At 57.4% G+C, this 23174-nt stretch overlaps 1 protein-coding gene across 1 annotated transcript; it reads left to right on the forward strand.

Annotated features, from left to right (window-relative positions):
* Positions 1-114: 114 nt before the first annotated feature.
* Positions 115-23150, forward strand: LOC138829633 (protein phosphatase 1 regulatory subunit 16A-like). The gene is made up of 11 exons (XM_070026070.1): positions 115-240; positions 14536-15456; positions 18183-18253; positions 18321-18466; positions 19199-19302; positions 19369-19493; positions 19591-19716; positions 19788-19863; positions 19941-20070; positions 22099-22264; positions 22517-23150. Exons 2-11 carry the CDS (start codon positions 15198-15200, stop codon positions 22892-22894), a joined length of 1581 nt encoding a protein of 526 aa, XP_069882171.1. The 5' UTR covers positions 115-240; positions 14536-15197; the 3' UTR covers positions 22895-23150.
* The last annotated feature ends 24 nt before the right edge of the window (positions 23151-23174 follow it).

The raw sequence follows: 23174 nt of genomic DNA on the forward strand, positions 1-23174 counted from the left end.
CAGAGACCGGCGCCTCCCGGGCGCCGCCGGCCCCGCCCCGGAGTCTGACCACGCCCCCGGAGCCTGGCCACGCCCCCGCTCCCACGGGGCATTGCGGCTTCCGCTCGGGACAGCGCGGGTCGGAAGTGTCGCGTTGCCATGGTGAGGCGGGAGCGGGGTCCGCCCCCGCGGCGCCCGGAGCTGCGCGGGGTCGAGTGACCCGCGGCCGGGCTGAGCCGGGGCGCGGCCCGCGAGCTGCAGGTGAGGCGCGTCCTGCGGGCGGCGGGCGGCGGCGCCGGGCCCCGGGCGGCTCCCGCGGGGAGCTGGGCGGCCACCCGGAGGCCGCGTTTCTGCTCTCCCGCAGTGAAGCTGTTTCCCGCAGCGGGCGGGTCCGGGGACGGCGGGCCGGGTGGCGCGGGCGCCGGGGCGCGGGCCGCGGGCTCCTCGTGGGTGGGGTCAGGCCAGACGCGCTGACCGGTCTGTGAGAGGCTCTTGGCCTGGTTTGGGCTCAGAACATGGTGGAGTTAACTCCCACGAGTGCCGAGAAGAGAGGTGCGTGTGGACTCGCCCGCGCTCGGGCGCCGAGCACATCCAGCCCCCCCAAAGCCCTGCGCCTCCCTTTCTTGGCCCTAGCCCAGCAGTGAGTCCCCTGGGTCATTCCTGCTTCCCGGGTGTTCCCTGGCAGGACGGTGCCCCCCCTCGGGTGCTTCTTTTCCCTGAGGCTGCCTGGCCTCCCTGAAGGCCTAGGCCTCTGCAACACCACCTAGTTTGCTTCAGGGCGGCCGAGCTGGTACTACTCAGCCTGGAGAGCTCCGCCACGGAGCTGGGTTGCCTGGTGAGATCTGCCCAGACACTGGCTCCATGTTTTCATCATGCCACATCAGTGCTCAGAGCTCTGAGGGGCGAGCTGCCTGTCTCTGTCCCAAGGCTCCATCTCTGTGATGACGTTAGCCCATCCTTCATTCTCACTCCTGGACTATTCCCTATTGGCAGAGGCCACCAGCTCATGATCCTCTGCCTCAGCCTCCAGAGTTTTGGGGTAGGCCTGGGCCGTGGTGCTGACTCCCAACACTGCTTGATTGGCTCTTCCTGGTCTGCTTCCTCCCCTGCTTCAGATCTCCCTAGATTCTGCTCTTCCTAAAGAATTGCCTGGGCTGGCAGATGCCAAACAAGGGGGCTCCAGCATCTTTAGGCTCAGTTTTGGGGCTGCATCTGAGGGATTCCTGAACCTCTGATCTTATGGCAGCTGGTTGCTGTAATGTCTCCATTGTGTGCAGTTTAGGAGCCCTAGTCCAGGTGACCCAAGATATGGTAACAGCCTCGAGGTTCTTGCCCTACCCTAAATGTGCCCCATCCCAGTGCTTGCTCTGCATACACCTGCTGAAGTGCCTCACTCACAGCCTCTCTTGGAACTTCCTCCTCTGTGTCCCTGGCACCAAATCATGTACACCTGAGAGAGGCCTTTCTCTGATGTATCTTGTGTCCCATCCTGGGTTGTACATGAAGTGATCACCTGTTCATTCAGCAGTTATTGTTTGCTGTGAGGCAGACACTGGGCTGAGCTGTCCTTAGGATACTGAATGGTATGTCAAAAATTAAAATGTGGTGAGAGAGTTACAAAGTAATCACAGAAGAATGTTGAGGAGGTAACATTTATTTTATTTTATTTTATTTTTGGGTGCGGTCGTGGAGCCTGAACTCTGGGCCTGGGCGCTGTCCCTCAGCTCTTCAGCTCAAGGCTAGCGCTCTACCACTTGAGCCATAGTGCCACTTCTGGCTTTTTTCTTCTTGCTTATGTGATACTGGGGAATCGAACCCAGGGCCTCAGGCATGCAAGGCAAGCGCTCTACCACTGAACCACCTTCCTAGCCCGAGGAGGTAACATTTAAAATGTGATCAGAACCAGCTGCTGGTAGCTTATGCCTGTAATCCTAGCTACTCAGGAGACTGAGATCTGAGGATCTCGGTTCAGAGCAATCCCAGGCTGGAAAGCCTGTGAGATTCTTATCTCCAATTAACTACCAGAAAACTGAAAGTGGCCCTCTGGCTCAAAGTGGTAGAGTGCTAGTCTTGAGTAAAAGAGCTCAGGGACAGTGCCTACACCTTGAATTCAAGCCCCACAACTGACCAAAAAATTAAAAAAGAAGACATGAAGATGTAATCTGGTGAGGGAACTTTCCCAGCAGAAGGAACAGCCACTGTGAGGTGGGTGGTCTGAGGGTGACATGCATGTAATAAACTAGGGCTTCAAACCTGTTCTATAAATATCCCAGGTTTGCCAGCTTCGTGGCTTCCTTCACATCTATTTCCTGCTATTTGTGGAAAAGCAGCCACAGTGGTAGAGTGCTTGCCTAGCACGCATGAAGTCCTGGATTCAATTCCTCAGTACCACATACACAGAAAAAAACCAAAAGTGGTGCTGTGGCTTAAGTGGTAGAATGCTAGCCTTGAGCAAATGGAGCTCAGGGACAGTGCCCAGGCCCTGAGTTCAAGCCCTCCAACTGGCTAAATAAAAAAATGGCCTCACTGAATGGTCAGGTTTCATCTCATTGCTGCTCTTAGAATAGTTGTCCAGGGCTGAAAGGCTGACAGGAAAGGTGGCTCCCTGCTCTGCTTCTGTGGATGAGGCCTTGCTTCCTCACCTGTGGACCTGCCTACCCATAGGTGATTGAATACACAACACAGCAGCCAGTTTCCCAGTGTTCCAAGGAGAGGGAGCAGGAAGCTGGGTTGCCTTTTATGACCTGTCTTGAAGGTTTATACCATTATGTTTGCCTTTTGTTTCTTCCTATTTGTTAGAAGTCAGTTTAGGCTCCACATTTTTTTTTGTTGTTGTTGTAGGGCTTGAACTCTGGGCCTGGGCGCTGTCCTTCAGCTCTTCAGCTCAAGGCTAGCGCTCTACCACTTGAACCACAGCACCACTTCCAGTTTTCTGGTGGTTTATTGGATACAAGAGTCTCAAAGACTTTCCCACCTGGGCTGGCTTGAACCGTGATCCTCAGATCTCAGCCTCCTGAGTAGCTAGGATTACAGGTGTGAGCCACAGGCACCTGGCAGGTTCCACATTTTTAGGAAAATATTTTTGTGATACTATTGTAGATTATATATAAATGTAAATATACACACACGTTTTATTATTATAGAGGTGATCTACAGTATTATATACTCTTAAAGTTTTCTGTTTGTTGCCAATACAAATCCATACAATTGATTTCGGCATATTGTCTGTATATGCTAAACTTTGCTAAATATACCTGTCTCTTTTGGTGACTTTTTTGTAGGTTCCTAAGAATGTGGGGTTATGGGAGGGGCATGTGTGTATGCTCTGGTACTAGGGCTTAAACTCAGGGCCTAAACACTGTCCCTTAGTTTTTTTGTTGCTCAAGGCTGATGATATCCTACCACTTGAGTCACAGCTGTACCTTTGGCTTTTTGGTAATTTATTGGAGATAAACGTTTCATGTACTTTTCTGCCTAGGATGGTTTTGAACCTCAATCCTCAGATCTTGGCCTACTGAGTAGCTAGGATTACAGGCTTGAGCCACCTGTGTCTAGAGTAAAACCACCTTTTCATTTATGATATTGCCATTTTTTTAGTGCTGGGGATTGAACTTAGGGCTTTACACATGCTAGGAAAGAGATATACTTCTGACTTATATCTTCAGCCCTTTTGGAACTTTATTTTATTATTATTATTTTTTGTCGGTTGTGGAGCTTAAAGTCTGGGCCTGGGTGCTGTCCCTGAGCTCTCCAGCTCAAGGTGAGCACTCTACCCCTTGAGCCATATCACCACTTCGAGTTTTCTGGTGGTTAACTGGAGATAAAAGTCTCACAGACTTTCCTGTCCAAGTTGGCTTTGAACCGTGATCCTCAGATCTCAGCCTCCTGAGTAGCTAGAATTACAGGCTTGAGCCACCAGTGCTTGGCTAGAATTTTATTTTGAAGACTGACATTGGTGGCTCACACCGATCTTAGCCTTCTCAGGAGACTAAGACCTGGAAGATCAAGGTTAAAGCCAGCTCTGGCAGAAAAGTCCCTGAGACTCCATCTATAAAATAACCTTCAGAAAGTGGTGCATGCCTATAATCCCAGCTATTTGGGATGCTAAGTTCTGAGAAGCAAGATTCAAAGCCAGCATAGGTAGACAAATATTAACAGACTTTTTTTTTTTTTTTTTTTTTTTTGGTCAGTCATGGGTCTTGAACCCTGGGCCTGGGTGCTGTCCCTTAGCTCTTCAGCTCAAGGCAAGTGCTCTACCACTTGAACCACAGTGCTACTTTTGGTTTTCTGGTGGTTAATTGGAGATAAGAGTCTCAAGGACTTTCCTTGCCTGGGCTGGCTTTGAACCATGATCCTCAGATCTTAACCTCTTTAGCTAGGATTACAGGCGTGAGCCACCGGCACTCGGCTTAAATGTAACAGACTTTTTGCGGCTGGGAAGGTGACTCAGTGGTTGGTAGAGTGTTTGCCTTGCATGCATGAGGCCCTGGGTTCAATTCCTCAGCACCACATAAGCAGAAAAAGCCAGAAGTGGCACTGTGGCACCAGTAGTAGAGCGCTAGCCTTGAGCTGAAGAGCTGAGGGACAGTGCCCAGGCCTAGAGTTCAAAATAGTAACAGACTTTAATATCTAATTAATCAGCAAAAAGTCAGAATTAGAGGTGACTCAAGTGGTAGAACACTAGCAGTGATCAAAAAAAGTTTGTAGGGCTGGGAATGTGGCTTAGTGGTAGAGTGTTTGCCTAGCATCATGAAGTCCTGGCTTCGATTTCTTAGTACCATATAAACAGAAAAAGCCGGAAGTGAGAAGTGGTGCTGTGGCTCAAATGCTAACCTTGAAGGGAAGAAGCCCCAAATCTCGCACCTGTGCGCACGTACACACACACACACACACACACACACACACACACACACACACACACACACTCTCTCTCTCTCTCTCTCTCTCTCTCTCTCTCTCTCTCTCTCTCTCTCTCTCTCTCTCTCTCTCTCTCTTTGTAATAGTGAGAGATAAAATGTCCAAGACTGCATACTAGATTTGGGGAAAGACAAAAATTAAAGTATCAAAATGGGTATGTTAGAGCCATGCACCAGTGGCTCATGGATCACTGTATAAAGCCAGCCCAGGCAGGAAAGTCCGTGAAACTGTTATCTCCAATAAACCACCAGAAAACCGGAAGTGGCACTGTGGCTCAAGTTGTAGAGCACTAGCCTTGAGCTGAAGAGCTGAGGGACAGCGCCCAGGCCCAGAGTTCAGGCCCCATGACCCACAAAAAAAAAAAAAAAAAGTATGTTTATACATCTAGTTACTCTAATCCCAGTTACTCAGATAGCTAAAGCAAGAGGGTAGTAGGTTGAAGGCCAGTCTGAACAATTTAGTAAGACGCTGTCCCAAGATATTTTTTTTTTTTTTTGTCTGTCATGGGGCTTGAACTCGGCCTGGGCACTATCCCTCAGCCCTTCAGCTCAAGGCTAGTACTCTACCTCTTGAGCTACAGCGCCACTTCCGGTTTTCTAGGGTTTATTGGAGATAAGAGCCTCATGGACTTTCCTGCCTGGGCTGGCTTTGAACCATGATCCTCAGATCTCAGCCTCCTGAGTAGCTAGGATTACAGGTGTGAGCCACTGGCGCCCAGCTCAAAATAATTTTTTTGTATGCTGATGCTAGGGCTTAAAAAAACAAAAACAGCCAGGCACTGTTGGTTCATGCTTGTAATTCTAGCTTCACTGGAGGCTGAGATCTAGGGATTGCAGTCAAAGCCAGTCCAGTAGGAAAGTCTGTGAGACTCTTATCACCAATAAACTACCAAAGGAAAAAGAAAAGCTGGGAGTAGAGCTGTGGCTCAAGAGGTAGAGTTCTAGGGCTGGGCTGTAGCTCAGTGGCAAAGCGCTTGCCTAGCAAGTGCAACGTCCTGGGTTCAATCCCCAGTACCAAAAAAGAAAAGACAAAAAAAAAAAAAAAAAAAGAGGTAGAGTTCTAGGCTGAGCATAAGACGCTCTAAGTTCAAACCCCAGGGCCCACACAGAAACAGGAAAAAAAAAGAGAGGGGGGGGATAGGTTGGCTTCTTTAGTATTTGCCTGTTTATTGCTAGTCCTGGGGCTTTAACTCTTGGCCTGAGTGCTTTTTGCTCAAGGCTAGCACTCTACCACTTAAGCTACAGCCTCACTTCCAGGGTTTTTTTTTTGTGGGTAATTGGAGATGGAGTTTCACTGACTTTCTTGCCTGGGCTAGCTTTGAATCAGGATCCAGATCTCTGCTTTTTGAGTTGCTACGATTACAGGCGTCAACCACTAATTCCTGCTTATTTGGGGTAGTTTATTGGAGGTAAGAGTCTCTTGGACTTTTCTGCCCAGGCTGGGTTTGAACTGTGATCTTCACATCTCAGCCTCCTGAATAGGATTACAGGTGTGAGCCACTAGTGCCCAACTTCTATTCCTTTCTGTTTTCCTTAGTGACTTTTAGGGCCAGACCTCTACCCTGTTAGCAACCTGCTCTTCCATCCATTTTCCAGGAAGTTGCTAATTGTGAAGGCCTTTCTTGGGGTGCCTTCCGTTGTGTATGCAGTGGGAAGTTGTCTCACAGACTGCAGGGGCACTGTCTGTTATGTACACCCCATCTGTCTTGTGTTAAGTCTGGGGAACCTCTTCCATCCACAACTGTGCCACAAGGAATAGCCTGGTCCCTAGGTCTCCCTCTAGATTGGAGTCATGGTCCCTGTGGGCTAGAGGGCTTTCAGTTAGAACAATCCCACTATCACCCTCAAAAGATTTTTTTTTTTTTTTTTGATTGGTCAAGGCGCTTGAACTCTGGGCCTGGGCACTGTCGCTGAGCTCTTCAGCTCAAGGCGAGCACTCTGCCACTTGAACCATAGCACCACTGCTGGTTTTCTGGTGGCTTACTGGAGATAAGAGTCTCACGGAGCCGGAGCCGAGTGCTGGTGGCTCATGTCTGTAATCCTAGCTACTCAGGAGGCTGAGATCTGAGGATCTCGGTTCAAAGCCAGCCCGGGCAGGAAAGTTCGTGAGACTCTTATCTCCAATAAACCACTAGCAAACCGGAAGTGGCACTGTGGCTCAAGCAGTAGAACGCTTGCCTTGGGCTAAAGAGCCCAGGGACAGCACCCAGGCCCAGAGTTCAAGCCCCACGACTGACCAAAAAAAAAAAAAAAAGAGTCTCACAGACTTTCCTGCCCGGGCTGGCTTTGAACTGTGATGCTCAGATCTCAGCCTCCTGAGTAGCTAGGATTACAGGCATAAGCCATCGATCAGCAAATTAAACAATTAAAAAAAAAATTATCTTTAGGGCTGGGAAGGTGGCTCAGTGGTAGAGTGCTTGCCTTGCATGCATGAGGCCCTGGGTTCTATTCTTCAGCACCACATAAGCCAAAAGAAAAAAGCTGGGAATGGCGCTGTGGCTCAAGTGGTAGAGCGCTAGTCTTGAGCTGAAGAGCTGAGGGACAGTGCCCAGGCCCAGAGTTCAGGCCCTATGACAGGACCAAAACAAAATATTTAAGCAGTTCAACAAATAAGTTTATAAATATTGTGTATCTTGATCAGTGTGATCTCTTCCATAGTTCATCTTTCTCAATTCAAATCTCCCCCCTTCTCTGCCCCCCCCCCCCACATCCTGGCATTCGAACTCAGGGCCTGGGCACTGTCCCTGAGCTTCGTTTGCTCAAGGCCAGCACTCTTAACACTTGAGCCCCAGTGCCACTTCCTGCTTTTTCTGTGTATGTGGTATTGAGGAATTGAACCCAGGGCTTCATGCATGCCAAGGCAAGTATTCTACCACTGAGCCACCTTCCCAGCCTCTCACTTTTGTTTTGTTGATTTTGTCACTGTTGTACTTGACAGACCTGTTTCAAAGTCTGACCCTTGGTGTCTAGGCCCTTTAGGGCTGTAGAAATACCTGAGGTGTGGCTCTGGCTCCCCCAGAAGTTGCCATTTTACAACTTCCCTTCCCTTGCTCCTTTTTCTCTCCTGGTTCTGGCTGACTTTTATCTTCAGTTCTCTTTGAATCTCTTTTCAAATGCAGATAGCTCATTCTTCCTAGCTGCTTTCCTTTGTGCCCCTAGGCCTCTGACACTGGGCTGTGAGTTAGTTTATTAGATTTTAGAGCCAGATAGCAAAAGGAAAGGAAATTAAGGAGGGAGATTCAGAGCTTCTCCTGATTTCTGAGGAGAAACCTTTCTAGATTTTCTGCTCCTGAAGAAGTTGCTTTGAGAGCCGTCCCCTGTACGTATGGCCTCACATCTCTGGCTGCAAATGTGTAGCTGTCGTGGGGTTCTCCCTCATCATAGGAGCTAAACGACAGCTTATTTTTGTAGGTCGGAAACAGAAGAAGGTTTCCATTTCATAACAGCTTTCTTGCTTGTGCCAGGAAAACCTGAGCCTCAGGCGAAGGTCCGGAGGATAGCTGAGACCAGAGGATGAACAGGAATTAGCAGTCTGCAAGATAGGCTCCATGACGGGCCCACATGGGTGGACAGGCATTGGGCTCAATTACTGGGAATGCTATGGAATCTGGTGCTAAGTGGCTGACCCCACAATAGAGAGGGTGTGGACACAGAGCCCTCATTCATATTGTTGCTTTAGAGATTGGCCTAAGGGCAGTGGCTTTAAACAACTTCAGTAGTCCCCTAAACAGCCAGTGGGGGTGTGAGGATGCCTTGCTCTTGACTGGTTCTGACTGTCTCGGGCTGTAGTTAACCTGCCAGCCTGGACTGTACTCTGTAGGTTCTAAGGTAGGAGGCCATGGTGGCTCCCAGCAGGTCTTTCCACAGGGCAGTGTTTTCAGAACATGGGAGGCTGGCCCCCTGTGGGATTGCCAGGGAGAAGCCATGGTGCCATTTCCGGCTTGACCTTGTATACCCTGGACTGAGAGTTCTGCATCATTAGGGCCATCAGCAGGAGTGGTCCAGCAGAGGGAGAGTTGCGCCTCCAGCTCTGCTGTGAAGGGGCAGAGAGCACAGAGCTGAAGCTGGGGGTGGGTGGGAGGCAGCAGCACAGTGTGGAGGACAGCTGGGGTGTTGGGGTTGTGATCAGAGTCCCAAGAGTAGCAAATGGCAGAGTTAGATTGAGATGTTGGAATGGGGGCAGCTACTTTGGTGACTGGGTAGAGGGTGTAGATAGGACAGATAAGGTCATTAGCAAGAAGAGGTCAAGGCTGAGAAGTGGTAGGGACATGTAGGGTCATCCATAAGAGTGCTTAGATGGCAGGAATTCAGCTGGATAGGAACTCAGTCCTATCTGGTGGGACTCCTGGGGAAAGGAACGAACGAACAGGGCCCTGTAGCCTTAGTAAGCAACAAGAAAGGAATTAGCTTGTGCAGGAAAGGGTGTGAGGCTGGCTTGTGGTTGGCTGAAACCCAAAGGAAGCTTTGAAGGTTGTGGTCAGAAGCCTGCCCCCCCCCCAAGTTCTCCGTAGGCTTCTACCCCTTATGCAGGTCTGGGAGAGTCTTGGTGTCTGAGATCTCCAGTCTCACCTGTGCTGTAGGTACGTGTAGGAGCCCTCCTGCCTCAGGGGCAGGGAGGGCACTGACTGGACAAAGCCTCCATGTATGCTGTCTGATCCGAGTTCAGTATGCATCCTATGTGTAAGCTCTGGGAAAGGGAGTACCTGCTGTCAGCTCCCTGGGGTCTGTGTCATCAACCCGTTACCTCTGCACTGACTGAGGGTCGTCAGTCTTAGCCATTGTAAATGTCCAGCTGGCCACTGTCTTCCAACATTGTGGGTTTTTATTTTATTTATTTATTTTTTTGGGTCTGGTCGTGGGCCTGAACTCTGGGCCTGGGCGCTGTCTCTCAGCTCTTCAGCTCAAGGCTAGTGCTCTACCACTTGAGCCACAGCGCCACTTCTGGCTTTTTTTTTTTCTGCTTATGTGGTGCTGAGGAATTGAACCCAGGGCCTCATGCATGCAAGGCAAGCGCTCTACCACTGAGCCACTTTCCCAGCCCCATTGTGGGTTTTATTTATGTTTTACAATGTGTTTGAAAATTAAGTGTAGTTGGATTTGTCAGCTTTTTTCCTTTGGTTTCTGAGTTTCATGTCATGTTTAAAAAGGCTTCCCTCTGTGCTAGGATTATAGAACATCTTCTACCATCGCTCTTATGCTCTGTGGTTTTCTAATGTTGGGCCGTGTGTGTGCTGACAAGGTTACTTTGCTGTGAGGAGTGAGGAGGGCCTTGCACTGTTTCCCGCTGGTTTAGGTAGATCTCCTATGGCTGCCCGGGCTCAGGGACCCTCCTTGCCACCACAGCTTCCTACAGGACCTCTTTGGGCTCTGTTTACATTCCTGCTAACTACTCACGCCCGTTCTCTTTGGACCTCTCTGGACACAGTCCTGCTTCTCGGGGCTGCTCTGTCGGTCTTCCTGGCATTTGGCCACCTGTTGCTCCTCAGGCCTGTGACTCTTGCCTTCTGCCGTTTCCCTGGACTGTGTACTCCCTGCTGTGGGGTGGCGTGCCCTGTCTTGTCATCTCCCTGGGAGTGTGGAGATGGAAGACATGCATGATCGGTGTGGCTCTGTGTGGCCTTGGCCCTTCTGTATTACTTCTCTTGACCCCCAGGCTGGAAGTTAGTGTGTGCTTTTCCTCCTCTGGCGCCAGTCTTAGGCCTCTACAATGACACCTCATGTCTGCCTAGAACAGGGCTCTTTTGTAGTTTGTAATGAGAGCAGTCTCCCTTCATGGTCCAGGTTCAAAAAGTTCAGCTTGTGCTCCAGCACAAGTCCTTCTCCCACTCTCCTGCCCCTACCTTTAGCCTTTCTTAGCTTTTTTTTTTATGCAAATATAAATGTCTGTTGTTATTACTTATTTATTTTTTGCCAGTCCTGGGGCTTGAACTCAGGGCCTGGGCGCTGTCCCTGAGCTTCATTTGCTCAAAGCTAGCACTCTACCACTTGAGCCACAGCACCACTTCTGGCTTTTTCTGTGTGGTACTGGGGAATTGAATCGAGGGCTTTATGCATGCTAGCCAAGCACTCTACCACTAAGCCACATTCCTAGGACCTATGTTGTTATTTCTTGCCTGCCTGCCTGCCTGCCTGCCTTCCTTCCTTCCTTCGTTCCTTCCTCTCTTTTCTTGCTTTTCTTTCACCAATCTTGTGACTTGAACACAGATTAGTGCTCTATTATTTGAGCCACAGCACCACTTCTGGCTTTTTCTGTGTCGTTTATTAGAGATGAATCCTTTTTTTTTTTTTTGTCAGTCGTGGGGCTTGAACTCTGGTTTTGGGCGCTGTCCCTGTGCTCTTCAGCCCAAGGCAAGCGCTCTACCGCTTGAGCCACAGCACCACTTCGGTTTTCTAGTGGTTTATTGGAGATAAGAGTCTCACGAACTTTCCTGCCTGGGCTGGCTTTGAACCACGATCCTTAGATCTCAGCCTCCTGAGTAGCTAGGATTACAGGCATGAGCCACCAGCATCCGGCTTAGAGATGAATCTTATGGCCTTTCCTGCTGGGGCTGGCTTCGAACTGCAATCCTCAGATCTCAGCTACTCTCCTGAGTAGCTAGGATTACTGACGTGAGCCACCGGTGGTGTCCTGTCATTGTTGTTCTTTGTGTGTGTTGTGCTGGAGATTAAATCCAGTGCCTATTGCAGCCTAGGCAAGGCTCACTCTCCCTTTGATGGTTCTTATTTTATTTTTATTTTTTTTTGGTCGGCTGTGGGGCTTGAACTCTGGGCCTGGGCGCTGTCCCTCAGCTCTTCAGCTCAAGGCGAGTGCTCTACCACTTGAGCTACAGCGCCACTTCCGGTTTTCTGGTGGTTTATTGGAGATAGGAGTCTCACGGTCTCTCCTGCCCGGGCTGGCTTTGAACCGCAATCCTCAGATCTCAGCCTCCTGAGTAGCTAGGATTACAGGCGTGAGCCACCAGCGCCCGGCTCCTTTGATGGTTCTTGTACTGGGATTTGAACTCAGGATCTCACATTCTCTGGTCACTAGAGTCACCTGTCCAGTCCCAGCTTTTTGATGGGTAATTGATTATAGGAGTTTCTCAGCTGGGCGCTGGTGGCCTGTAATCCTAGCTACTCAGAAAGTCGAGATCTGAGGATTTTGGTTTAAAACCAGCCCAGGTAGGAAAGTCCATGAGACTCTTATCTCCAATAAACAACCAGAAAACCGGAAGTGGCGCCGTGGCTCAAGTGGTAGAGCGCTTGCCTTGAGCTGAAGAGCTCAGGGACAATGCCTAGGCCCAGAGTTCAAGCCCATGACTGACAAAAACAAAAGAGTTTCTCAGATTTGTCTGTCAGGGTTGATTTTGAACTGGGATTTTTCCATGATGCTAAGATTATAGGTGTAAATCGCTGTGTGCTGAGCTGTTTAGAAACAGGCTCTTGTTATGCTTTCCAGGCTGGTCTTGAAAATTGTTGGGCTTGGGTGACCTTCCTGAATGGGGACCACAGAGTACACCCCTGGTCCCTGCATATTCTTATTTCATTTTTCCCTCCTAAAGTATTGGAATTTGAACTCAGGGCACTACTTGCTTTGCTTGCTTGCTCTGCTAGTGCTCTGTCACTTGATCGATGCCTCCAGCCCACTTCTTGTGAGGTAAGTCTCAGACTCTCCTGCCTAAACTGGCTTTGAACCACGATCCTCAATCTTAGCTTACTGAGTAGCTAGAATTACAGGCGTAAGCCACCATTGCCTGGTTGAGACTCCCACTTTTTTTACTGACTGGTATTGTAAACAAGATAAACTCTTCTGGTTGTAAGTTACAGAAATCAATTCCAGTAAAGTCCCCTGAATGGCTGGGATCCTTGGTCCCCACAGGGATTACTTTGTCAGCTGCCCAGCGTGGGCCCCTGTGTTGTCATGCGGTCGACCTGTGATACTCAGCTAGAGGCAGGAGGCTCTCTTCATATCTGAGTGCTGCTGCTGTTTGCCCTGTCTGTCCTGTGTGCTGAATGGATTTTAGTAGGAAGCTCCCAGAAAGAGGTGGTAGAGGTATGTGGAAGGGTACATTTCAGGTCTGGCCTGTAGAGGGCGCCCCGGCTCCTGTCCCACCTTGGCTTTTCTCAGTGTCTTCCCTCCATGCCCCTTAGTTCTTCTGTCTTCTGTCTGGACAGCATACTCTTCTACCTATCGTTTGTCACCGCTTCTGTGTGGCTAAAGTGATCTAAGGCCCTTGCAGCTTCCTGCTGCTGGGCTTTAGCGGTATTGTGCATGCCTTGAGGCATTATGGTGGATGGCTAACAGGACAGTTATGGGCTTAGGCATGGCTGTTGTTGGAGACCGTGGCAGTCAGCTGGGTTGAGTGTGGGGCCTGGGCTGCTGCTGTCCTTTGACAGAGGTCGGCTTTGTCGAGGAGTCACAGAGCAGTATGTTTCTCTGCAGTGTGGGTCAGCCCAGGGGTGGCTAAAACGGGTAGAGGTGGGGCCAGTGTCCTTCCGGGCGCTTCCTCCCTATGGGATCCTGCATCCTGATGTAGCTCCCCCAGTCTTGAAGCTGAAAGCATCCTAGATCACCTAGATTCTCAGCTTGACATTCCGGGGAGGCTTGGGGCAGCAGAGGCCCTGCTCAGCCCTTCTCTTGGCCAGTGTGGTGTGGTGGCCATTTGGTAGGATTCTGCTGAGCCAGCTACTATATCTTATGTCTTAATGGCCCAGGTAAGTCTTCTCTTTTTTTTTTTTTGTCGATTGTGGGGCTTGAACTCTGGGCCTGGGTGCTGTCCCTCAGCTCTTCAGCTCAAGGCGAGCGCTCTACCACTTGAGCCACAGCGCCACTTCCGGTTTTCTGGTGGTTTATTGGAGATAGGAGTCTCACGGTCTTTCCTGCCCGGGCTGGCTTTGAACCACGATCCTCAGATCTCAGCCTCCTGAGTAGCTAGGATGACAGGTGTGAGCCACCAGCGCCCGGCGCCCTTGCATGTCTTGACCCCAAGTAGCTTCATACTGGGCACCCAAGTAGCCTCACACTGGACACACAGGGCACTCCGTCCAGGCAGGGTAAGCTGTGAAGAGTGGCTCCAGTGTCGGGAGGAACCTGAAAGGACTGATGTGGCCTACTCAGAGGAGACGTGGGCTTGGCCTGGATACAGCACGGCCCTGCCTCCTACAGATCTGGTGACTCCTTCTGGGTGCTGGGTAGGGTACGGTTGTTTCTCACCTACCTCGTGACAGGTGGGTCACCTGCACCAGTGTTAATACAAGTGCAGCTTTTAGTGCAGCCAAGGATGGCGGAAGTCCTGAGTGGCTGGCATCTCAATGAGGAGCCGGTGATGGGTGAAGACCCAGAAGGTGGCGTCGGCCATGCCCTTGGGCTATCCCAGCAAAATCCAAAAAGGAGATTTTGTCCAGTCCAGCTGGCCCTGGGGGACAGCTCCATGGGGCTGGGAAGTCCTAGTTCTGCTGTCCAGTTGTGCAGCCTGCAACACAGTCTGGAAGGGGGAGGGGGCTGATAGGCCCTTTTTGCCCTTCCCTGGGTGTGTGCTGTGTTGGCAGGGGGTAAATTGCACATAGGGCAAGACGCTGAGATGCAGGAGCCAGGGTTCACCGGAGCTCACCTGCCCTGCCCGTGAGCCGGCCTTGATATGCTTCCTTGTTTACTCCTCAGGTGTGCGGCTGCTGGAAGGGGCGGCTCCCCCAGACATGTCGGCGAGCTCCGTGGCCCCTCTGCTCCCTTGCTACCCTGGACACTGGGAGCTGGTGCTGGCCCCAGCCTCATTTTCTTCAGCCACACCTCATTAGTTCTAATGTGCTGATTGGAAGACCATAGGAAGGGGCGGGCATGGGAGCAGAGCAGGCTCCCAGCGGCCCTCAGGGGCCTAGCAGTTGATTGCCTCTGCCCTCCCTTCCTCTGGCAGAAGGCCAGGAAGCTGGAGCTTTGTTATCTGGGTAATTTGCTTCAGAGCTTGGACTGAAGCCTCCCAGGTCTTAGGGCCACTTCCTAAAAGCTGTGCACCCTGACCCCAGGAAGGAGGAGAGGAGTTGCAGGTGCACAGCCCTGCTGGCTGAGCAGCTGAGACGTCAGGCTTGCCTGGGGAACGGGAACGGCCGCACCACCCCCACGCCCTCCTCGCCCGGGCTGTGCTGGACCTGGGTACAGCGTAGGGCCTCCTGACCCAGCCTTGCCAGGGCAAAGGGCACCAAGCCTTGGAAAGGGGATGCCCCCAAGGGTGCCAGTTCAGCCAGCTGCCCCACCCCTCAGGCCCAGCCTGGCCCCCAAATCCCCCACTGAGTTGCCCCAAGAAGTCCTGTGGGCAGACGTCTCCCACCATGGCCGAGCACCTGGAGCTGCTGGCAGAGATGCCCATGGTGGGCAGGATGAGCACCCAGGAGCGGCTCAAACATGCCCAGAAGCGTCGTGCCCAGCAGGTGAAGCTGTGGGCCCAGGCTGAGAGGGAGGCCCAGGGCAGGAAGGGCCCTGGCCAGCAGTCCCAGAAGGAGGCAGCTGGCCAGGGCCAGCAGAAGCAGGTTCTCTTCCCTCCCAGTGTCGTCCTTCTGGAGGCTGCTGCCCGGAGCGACCTGGAGGAAGGTGAGTGTGCACAGTGGGCACTCGTACCATCTGAGCGCCACCCCATCCCGCCTCGGGCCGGAATTGGACCTAGGCCTGTGCAGATCCTGGGATCCAGCCACAGGAAGTCCCAAGTCCCTCCCTTAGACAGCTGCCCTGTGGCGGGACAGTACAGGTCACAGTGTGAGGTAGATGGGGTTGGCAGGGCCAGGCGGCAGAGGATCCTTTAGAAAGACTCCAGTGCTTGGCTTAGCTGGTGGCCCTCATGGCCTTCTGCCTGAGGCCCAGCCCCTGTGTGCCTGGATCGGCGCATTGGTAGAGTGGGTTGGTAATACCTCCAGAGGCTGAATTGGGTAGGCTGGTCAGGCCAGGGTGAGGCCCAGAACACACACATTGGTTGCTTTTGCTCCAGGCACTACCTCTGGCTCTTTCCTCCATGTTGGAACCTTCCTAGCCCAATGACAGGCGTGATCTGACAGGCCCTGTTGCCCCTCCATTCCCAGGCTTGCAGGTCCCCTGTGTACAAGGACCTGGGGCCAGGACGAACGGGTCCTGGTGTCCTTTGCCCTTCTTTCTTCCCTCCGGGACAGAGTGTGAGGAGAGGGCAGTGCCTGGCCAGCAGCCCTTCCGAGAGGCCTAGAGGCGGCCGGGGGCGGAGGGGGGAACGTGGGTGAGCTGTGCGCCAGGCTTAGGGAACTGTGGGAAGAAAGGTGTGTCCTGCTCTATGCCACCTTGACCAGAGCTGAGCCTGAGGTGAGGCATCTTTAGGGGCCTGAGGGATGGGGGATGATGTGTTAAGAGGAGAGGATGAGGATGGGCCCTGTGTGGGGCCGGCCGCAGCAGCAGGGGTGGGCAGTGACCTGTGGTACTGCTGGCAGCTGCCGCAGGAGGCCTGTTCTGGGTCTGAGTTGGTGGTCACACTCCCCTCGGGGGCACCTCCACCCCCCTCCCTTCCCCATCTCCGCCTCCCCTCCCCCCACCTCCCCTCCCCCCACCTCCCCTCCCTCCCCTCCCCTCCCCTGCCTCCCCTCCCCCCGCCTCCCCTCCCCCACCTCCCCTCCCCATCTCACCTCCCACCACCTCACCTCCCTCCCCTCCCCTCCCCCACCTCCCCTCCCCCACCTCACCTCCCCCCGCCTCCCCTCCCCCACCTCCCCTCCCCCCACCTCCCCTCCCTCCCCCTCCCCTCCCCCGCCTCCCCTCCCCCCTGCCTCACCTCCCCTGCCTCACCTCCCTCCCCCTCACCTTCCCCCGCCTCCCCTCCCCCCTGCCTCCCCTCCGCCGCCTCCCCTCCCTCCCCCTCACCTCCCACCCGCCTCACCTCCCCCCGCCTCACCTCCCCCCACCTCACCTCACCCCCACCTCCCCCCACCTCACTCCCCCGCCTCACCTCCCCCTCTTCCCCTCCCTCCCCTCACCTCCCCCGCCTCACCTCCCACCACCTCACCTCCCTCCCCTCACCTCCCCCCCTTCACCTCCCCCGCCTCACCTCCCCCGCCTCACCTCCCTCCCCACCTCCCTCCCCTCACCTCCCCCCCTTCACCTCCCCCGCCTCACCTCCCTCCCCTCACCTCCGCTGCCTCACCTCTCCCGCCTCACCCCCCGCCTCACCTCCCCCCGCCTCACACCTCCCCCCGCCTCACACCTCCCCCCGCCTCACCTCCCACCACCTCACCTCCCCCCCGCCTCACCTCCCCCCGCCTCACCTCCCCCCGCCTCACCTCCCCCCGCCTCACCTCCCCCCGCCTCACCTCCCTCCCCTCACCTCCCCCCCGCCTCACCTCCCCCCGCCTCACCTCCCCCCGCCTCACCTCCCCCCGCCTCACCTCCCCCGCCTCACCTCCCTCCCCTCATCTCCCCCCCTCACCTCCCCCGCCTCACCTCCCTCCCCTCCCCTCCCACCACCTCACCTCCCCCGCCTCACCTCCCCCGCCTCACCTCCCTCCCCTCACCTCCCCCGCCTCACCTCCCCCGCCTCACCTCGCTCCCCTCCCCTCCCTCCCCTCACCTCCCCCCGCCTCACCTCCCTCCCCTCACCTCCCCTGCCTCACCTCCCCCCGCCTCACCTCCCCCGCCTCACCTCCCCCGCCTCCCCTCCCCCCGCCTCCCCTCCCCCCGCCTCACCTCCCCCGTCTCATCTCCCACCCCTCCCCTCCCTCCCCTCCCCTCCCCCGCCTCACCTCCCCCCCTTCACCTCCCCCGCCTCACCTCCCCCACCTCACCTCCCCCCCGCCTCACCTCCCTGCCTCACCTCCCCCCTCACCTCCCCCCTCACCTCCCCCCGCCTCACCTCCCCCGCCTCACCTCCCCCCGCCTCACCTCCCCCCGCCTCACCTCCCCCCGCCTCACCTCCCCCCGCCTCACCTCCCCCCGCCTCACCTCCCCCACCTCACCTCCCCCCTCCCCTCCTCCCCCTCACCTCCTCCCTCACCTCCCCCCTTCACCTCCCCCCCCACCTCCCCCCTGCCTCACCTCCCCCCGCCTCACCTCCCCCGCCTCACCTTCTCCCCCTCACCTCCCCCCGCCTCACCTCCCCCCGCCTCACCTTCTCCCCCTCACCTCCCCCCTCACCTCCCCCTTTCACCTCCCCCCTCACCTTCCCCCCCACCTTCCCCCCTCTTCACCTCCCCCCCTCACCTCCCCCTTGCCTCACCTCCCCCCTGCCTCACCTCCCCCCGCCTCACCTCCCCCGGCCTCACCTCCCCCCTCACCTCCCCCCTCACCTCTCCCCCTCACCCTTCTTGTAGTCCTCCAGCTCCTCAAGAGTGGGGTCAGCCCTGACCTGGCCAACGAAGACGGCCTGACGGCGCTGCACCAGGTCAGCCCGTGTGGGGCGGGGGGCGGGGAGTCGGCCGGGCTCTGGTGCTCAGGGTGCTTGTTTGCAGTGCTGCATCGATGACTTTCAAGAGATGGTGCAGCAGCTCCTGGAAGCCGGGGCTGACGTTAATGCTCGAGACAGTGAGTGCTGGACGCCGCTGCACGCCGCAGCCACCTGTGGCCACCTGCATCTTGTGGAGCTCCTCATCTCCAGGTAGGGCCTGCATGGGGCCTGTCAAGAAGGGCCTTCAACACAGATAGCTTCTCAGGTGGTCCTTCTGTGATGCTCCCACTTATCTGCTGATCCCGCCTGGGGCTCCGGGGTGGCGGGAATGCTCAGTGTGGTCAGGGTCCTGCCTGGCAGGCTGGCCTCCCGCTCTGGCCTGAGGACCAGTCTGGGGTCCACATGGAGAAGTGCCATGCTGGTGAGTGCTGAAAGTGGGATCGCTAAGGGAGGAGAGAGAGTGAAGTCTGGGAGAAGGAGCCTGGGCACAGGCGAAGCCCTGAACTCAAGTAGGAGAGATGGAGAGCAGAGGAGACTGGGGGCTTCAGGAGCCTTCCTGTAACCCTGCCTCTCCCCAGCGCCTCCGCAGCGGGCTGGGGGTAAAGGGCGGGTTGGCAGGCCCTTTGGCTCCCAGCCGACAGCAAGCAGTGAGCTTCAAACCCCAGACAGCTCCAGCCCTATTGTCCCTCAGGCCCTGCATACCGTGTAGGTGCATCCGCTGTACTTGGGGCCGGTCCCAGATGGGTCCCGGGAGCCTGGGGCCCGGATGAGTAGAGATGGCAGGATGGGCTGTCTGGATGAAGGACAGGATCTAGGGCTGCTGGGTGGCCTCCTCCTCTATCACCTGCCTCCCCAGGACATTGGAAGCCTAGGCCTCTGCAGAGGGAGAACCTGCTGACAGGGCTGGGCTCTGAATGGGGGGCCTGTCTGTCTGCCCCACAGGGGTGCGGATCTCCTGGCAGTAAACACTGATGGAAACATGCCTTACGACCTGTGTGAGGATGAGCAGACTCTGGACTGCCTGGAGACAGCCATGGCTAACCGCGGTGAGTGCGCTCTGTCTGTGCCGGGGTGGGCCCCAGCAGCCTCTCTCTGAGCCTGCTGCCCCCTAGGTATCACCCAAGAGAGCATTGAGGAGGCCCGGGCAGTGCCAGAGCTTCACATGCTGGATGACCTCCAGAGTCTGCTGCATGCTGGGGCTGACCTCAATGAGCCCCTGGATAACGGGGCCACGCTGGTGAGGACCTGGCCACGTGGAGGGGTCTGGCCCTGGGTGGGTGCTTTCTGCAGAGGGCTGTGGGGCCAGAGTTCAAGGCTGGGTGGCCTTTCTGCAGCTGCACATCGCTGCTGCTAACGGGTTCAGTGAGGCAGCTGCCCTGCTGCTGGAGCACGGAGCCAGCCTGAGCGCCAAGGACCAGGATGGCTGGGAGCCACTGCACGCCGCAGCGTACTGGGGCCAGGTGAGTGCCGCCACAGGCAGGTGGGTCGCCCCGCCCTGCCCGAGCCCTCAGCAGAGCCCCGCTGCCCGCAGGTGCAGCTGGTGGAGCTGCTGGTGGCGCTCGGCGCCGACCTGAATGGAAAGTCGCTGCTGGATGAGACACCCCTTGGTGAGTGTGAGGCCTGCCGCTACCAAGGGGCGGACGAGAGGGGAGGGGCGCCTGTGACCTCCACCTCCTTTCCTCAGACCTGTGTGGGGACGAGGAGGTGAGGGCGAAACTCCTGGAGCTGAAGCACAAGCAGGACGCACTCCTTCGAGCCCAGGGCCGGCAGCGCTCCCTGCTGCGCCGGCGGACCTCCAGTGCAGGCAGCCGCGGGTGAGCCTCCCAGGGCAGACGCTGCCCTCCTCCCTGCCTGCCGCCTCCCCTGACGACACCCCCTACTGCCTCCTCCCCCTGCCTCCTCCCCCTGACCTCCTCCCCCTGCCTCCTCCCCCTGACCTCCCCCCACTGCCTCCTCCCCCTGACCTCCCCCCCTGCCTCCTCCCCCTGCCTCCTCCCCCCACTGCCTCCCCCCCTGACCTCCCCCCACTGCCTCCCCCCCTGACCTCCCCCCACTGCCTCCCCCCCTGACCTCCCCCCACTGCCTCCCCCCCCCCGACCTCCCCCCACTGCCTCCTCCCCCTGCCTCCTCCCCCTGCCTCCTCCCCACTGCCTCCTCCCCCCACTGCCTCCTCCCCCCACTGCCTCCTCCTCCTGACCTCCCCCCCTGACCTCCCCCCACTGCCTCCTCCCCCTGCCTTCCCCCACTGCCTCCTCCCCCTGCCTCCCCCCACTGCCTCCCCCCACTGCCTCCTCCCACTGCCTCCTCCCCCTGCCTCCCCCCACTGCCTCCTCCCCCTGCCTCCTCCCCACTGCCTCCTCCCCCCACTGCCTCCTCCTCCTGACCTCCCCCCACTGCCTCCCCCCACTGCCTCCTCCCCCCACTGCCTCCTCCCCCTGCCTCCCCCCACTGCCTCCTCCCCCTGCCTCCCCCCACTGCCTCCTCCCCCCACTGCCTCCTCCCCCTGCCTCCCCCCACTGCCTCCTCCCCCTGCCTCCCCCCACTGCCTCCTCCCCCTGCCTCCCCCCACTGCCTCCTCCCCCTGCCTCCCCCCACTGCCTCCTCCCCCACTGCCTCCCCCCACTGCCTCCTCCCCCCACTGCCTCCTCCCCCCACTGCCTCCTCCCCCTGACCTCCCCCCACTGCCTCCTCCCCCTGACCTCCCCCTGCCTCCCCCCACTGCCTCCTCCCCCTGACCTCCCCCCACTGCCTCCCCCACTGCCTCCCCCCACTGCCTCCTCCCCCTGACCTCCCCCCACTGCCTCCTCCCCCTGACCTCCCCCTGACCTCCCCCCACTGCCTCCTCCCCCTGACCTCCCCCCACTGCCTCCCCCCACTGCCTCCCCCCACTGCCTCCTCCCCCCACTGCCTCCTCCCCCTGCCTCCTCCCCCTGCCTCCTCCCCCTGCCTCCTCCCCCTGCCTCCTCCCCCCACTGCCTCCTCCTCCTGACCTCCCCCCCTGACCTCCCCCCACTGCCTCCTCCCCCTGCCTTCCCCCACTGCCTCCTCCCCCTGCCTCCCCCCACTGCCTCCCCCCACTGCCTCCTCCCACTGCCTCCTCCCCCTGCCTCCCCCCACTGCCTCCTCCCCCTGCCTCCTCCCCACTGCCTCCTCCCCCCACTGCCTCCTCCTCCTGACCTCCCCCCACTGCCTCCCCCCACTGCCTCCTCCCCCCACTGCCTCCTCCCCCTGCCTCCCCCCACTGCCTCCCCCCACTGCCTCCTCCCCCTGACCTCCCCCTGCCTCCTCCCCCTGCCTCCTCCCCCTGCCTCCTCCCCCCACTGCCTCCTCCCCCTGACCTCCCCCCACTGCCTCCCTCCACTGCCTCCTCCCCCGACTGCCTCCTCCCCCCTGACCCCCCCTGCTGCCTCCTCCCCCCTGACCCCCCTTGCTGCCTCCTCCCCCCTGACCCCCCCTGCTGCCTCCTCCCCCTGACCTCCCCCCACTGCCTCCTCCCCCTGCCTCCTCCCCCCACTGCCTCCTCCCCCTGCCTCCTCCCCCTGCCTCCTCCCCCCACTGCCTCCTCCCCCTGACCTCCCCCCACTGCCTCCCTCCACTGCCTCCTCCCCCGACTGCCTCCTCCCCCCTGACCCCCCCTGCTGCCTCCTCCCCCCTGACCCCCCCTGCTGCCTCCTCCCCCCTGACCACCCTCCCCCCACTGCCTCCTCCCCCGACTGCCTCCTCCCCCTGAGCACCTTCCTCCCTTGACTGCCTCTCCCCCCCCCCTGCATACCTGTGAGCCCCAGAAGCACTCCCAGGAAGCTGTGACCTCTCCTACCCTTTCCTGTCTCCTTCCCACCCAGGAAAGTGGTAAGGCGAGTGAGCCTGACCCAGCGCACAAACCTGTACCGCAAGGAACATGCCCAGGAGGCCATTGTGTGGCGGCAGCCACCACCCACCAGTCCTGAGTCACCTGAGGAAGACGAGGACCGTCAGACAGACGCTGAGCTCCGCCTGCAGCACCCAGAGGTGAGCGCTGGACATCTGCCCTGCGGCTGCGGGGAGAGCTTGGCGTCCGCCTGGCTGTGGTCTGGCGGTACTGGCCCCTTGTGGAGGACTGTGGCCTTGCATTCCAGAGGGGCTGGTGTGCCCCAGAGGTGGCTGCTGCTGACCAGCCTACCACCCCTCCATGTCCACTCCATCCCTCCTGGAGACCCGAGGCTGGGGCAGGTGAGGGGTACCACCTCCTCATGGCCTCTGAGGCCCTGGCTTTGCCCACAGGAGGACCCTAAGGACCCCAAGCCGGCCGGGACACACAATGGCCGTGCAGGGCTCCCCCCAGGAAGGCACCTGTACTCCAAGAGGCTGGACCGGAGTGTATCCTACCAGCTGAGCCCACTGGAGAGTACCGCTCCTGACGCCGCTGTCCGGGACAGGGCTCACCACACCCTGGCACAGCTCAAGCGTCAGCGAGCTGCTGCCAAGCTGCAGCGGCCAACCTCCGAGGGGCCTCAGGTCCCCGTGGTCAGCCTGCAGGACTCTGAGAACTCTCAGCCTGATGGTGGCCCCAGGGCCGTGGGGGACCCACCTCTGCTCAGGCTCACAGCCCCCTCCGAGGAGGCTCCTGTGGAGAAGAGGCCATGTTGTCTGCTCATGTGAGGGGGTGAGGGACTCCCCGGCCACTGCTCTGGAGCCCCCCGGGGGGGACGTCCCCTGGTGCTGCTCTGGAGCCCCCCGGGAGGAACCCCGGCCGCTGCTCTGGAGCCCCCCCTGGGGGGGCGTCCCCTGGTGCTGCAGGGGACAGCCAGCACAGCGCCTCTCCTGGCTCCCACTGCCCTCTCAGGGATGGACCTGTGGGCTCGAAGGCCGCAAAGGCCGTTTGTCCTGAGACTTGATAAAGGCTGCCTACCCCCGAGCCTTCCTGTGTGTCTCTGGGGAG

Source organism: Dipodomys merriami, unplaced genomic scaffold, assembly GCF_024711535.1.
Source record: "Dipodomys merriami isolate MVZ:Mamm:240054 unplaced genomic scaffold, mDipMer1.0.p SCAF_174, whole genome shotgun sequence".
In the NCBI taxonomy this organism is placed as follows: Eukaryota; Metazoa; Chordata; class Mammalia; order Rodentia; family Heteromyidae; genus Dipodomys; species Dipodomys merriami.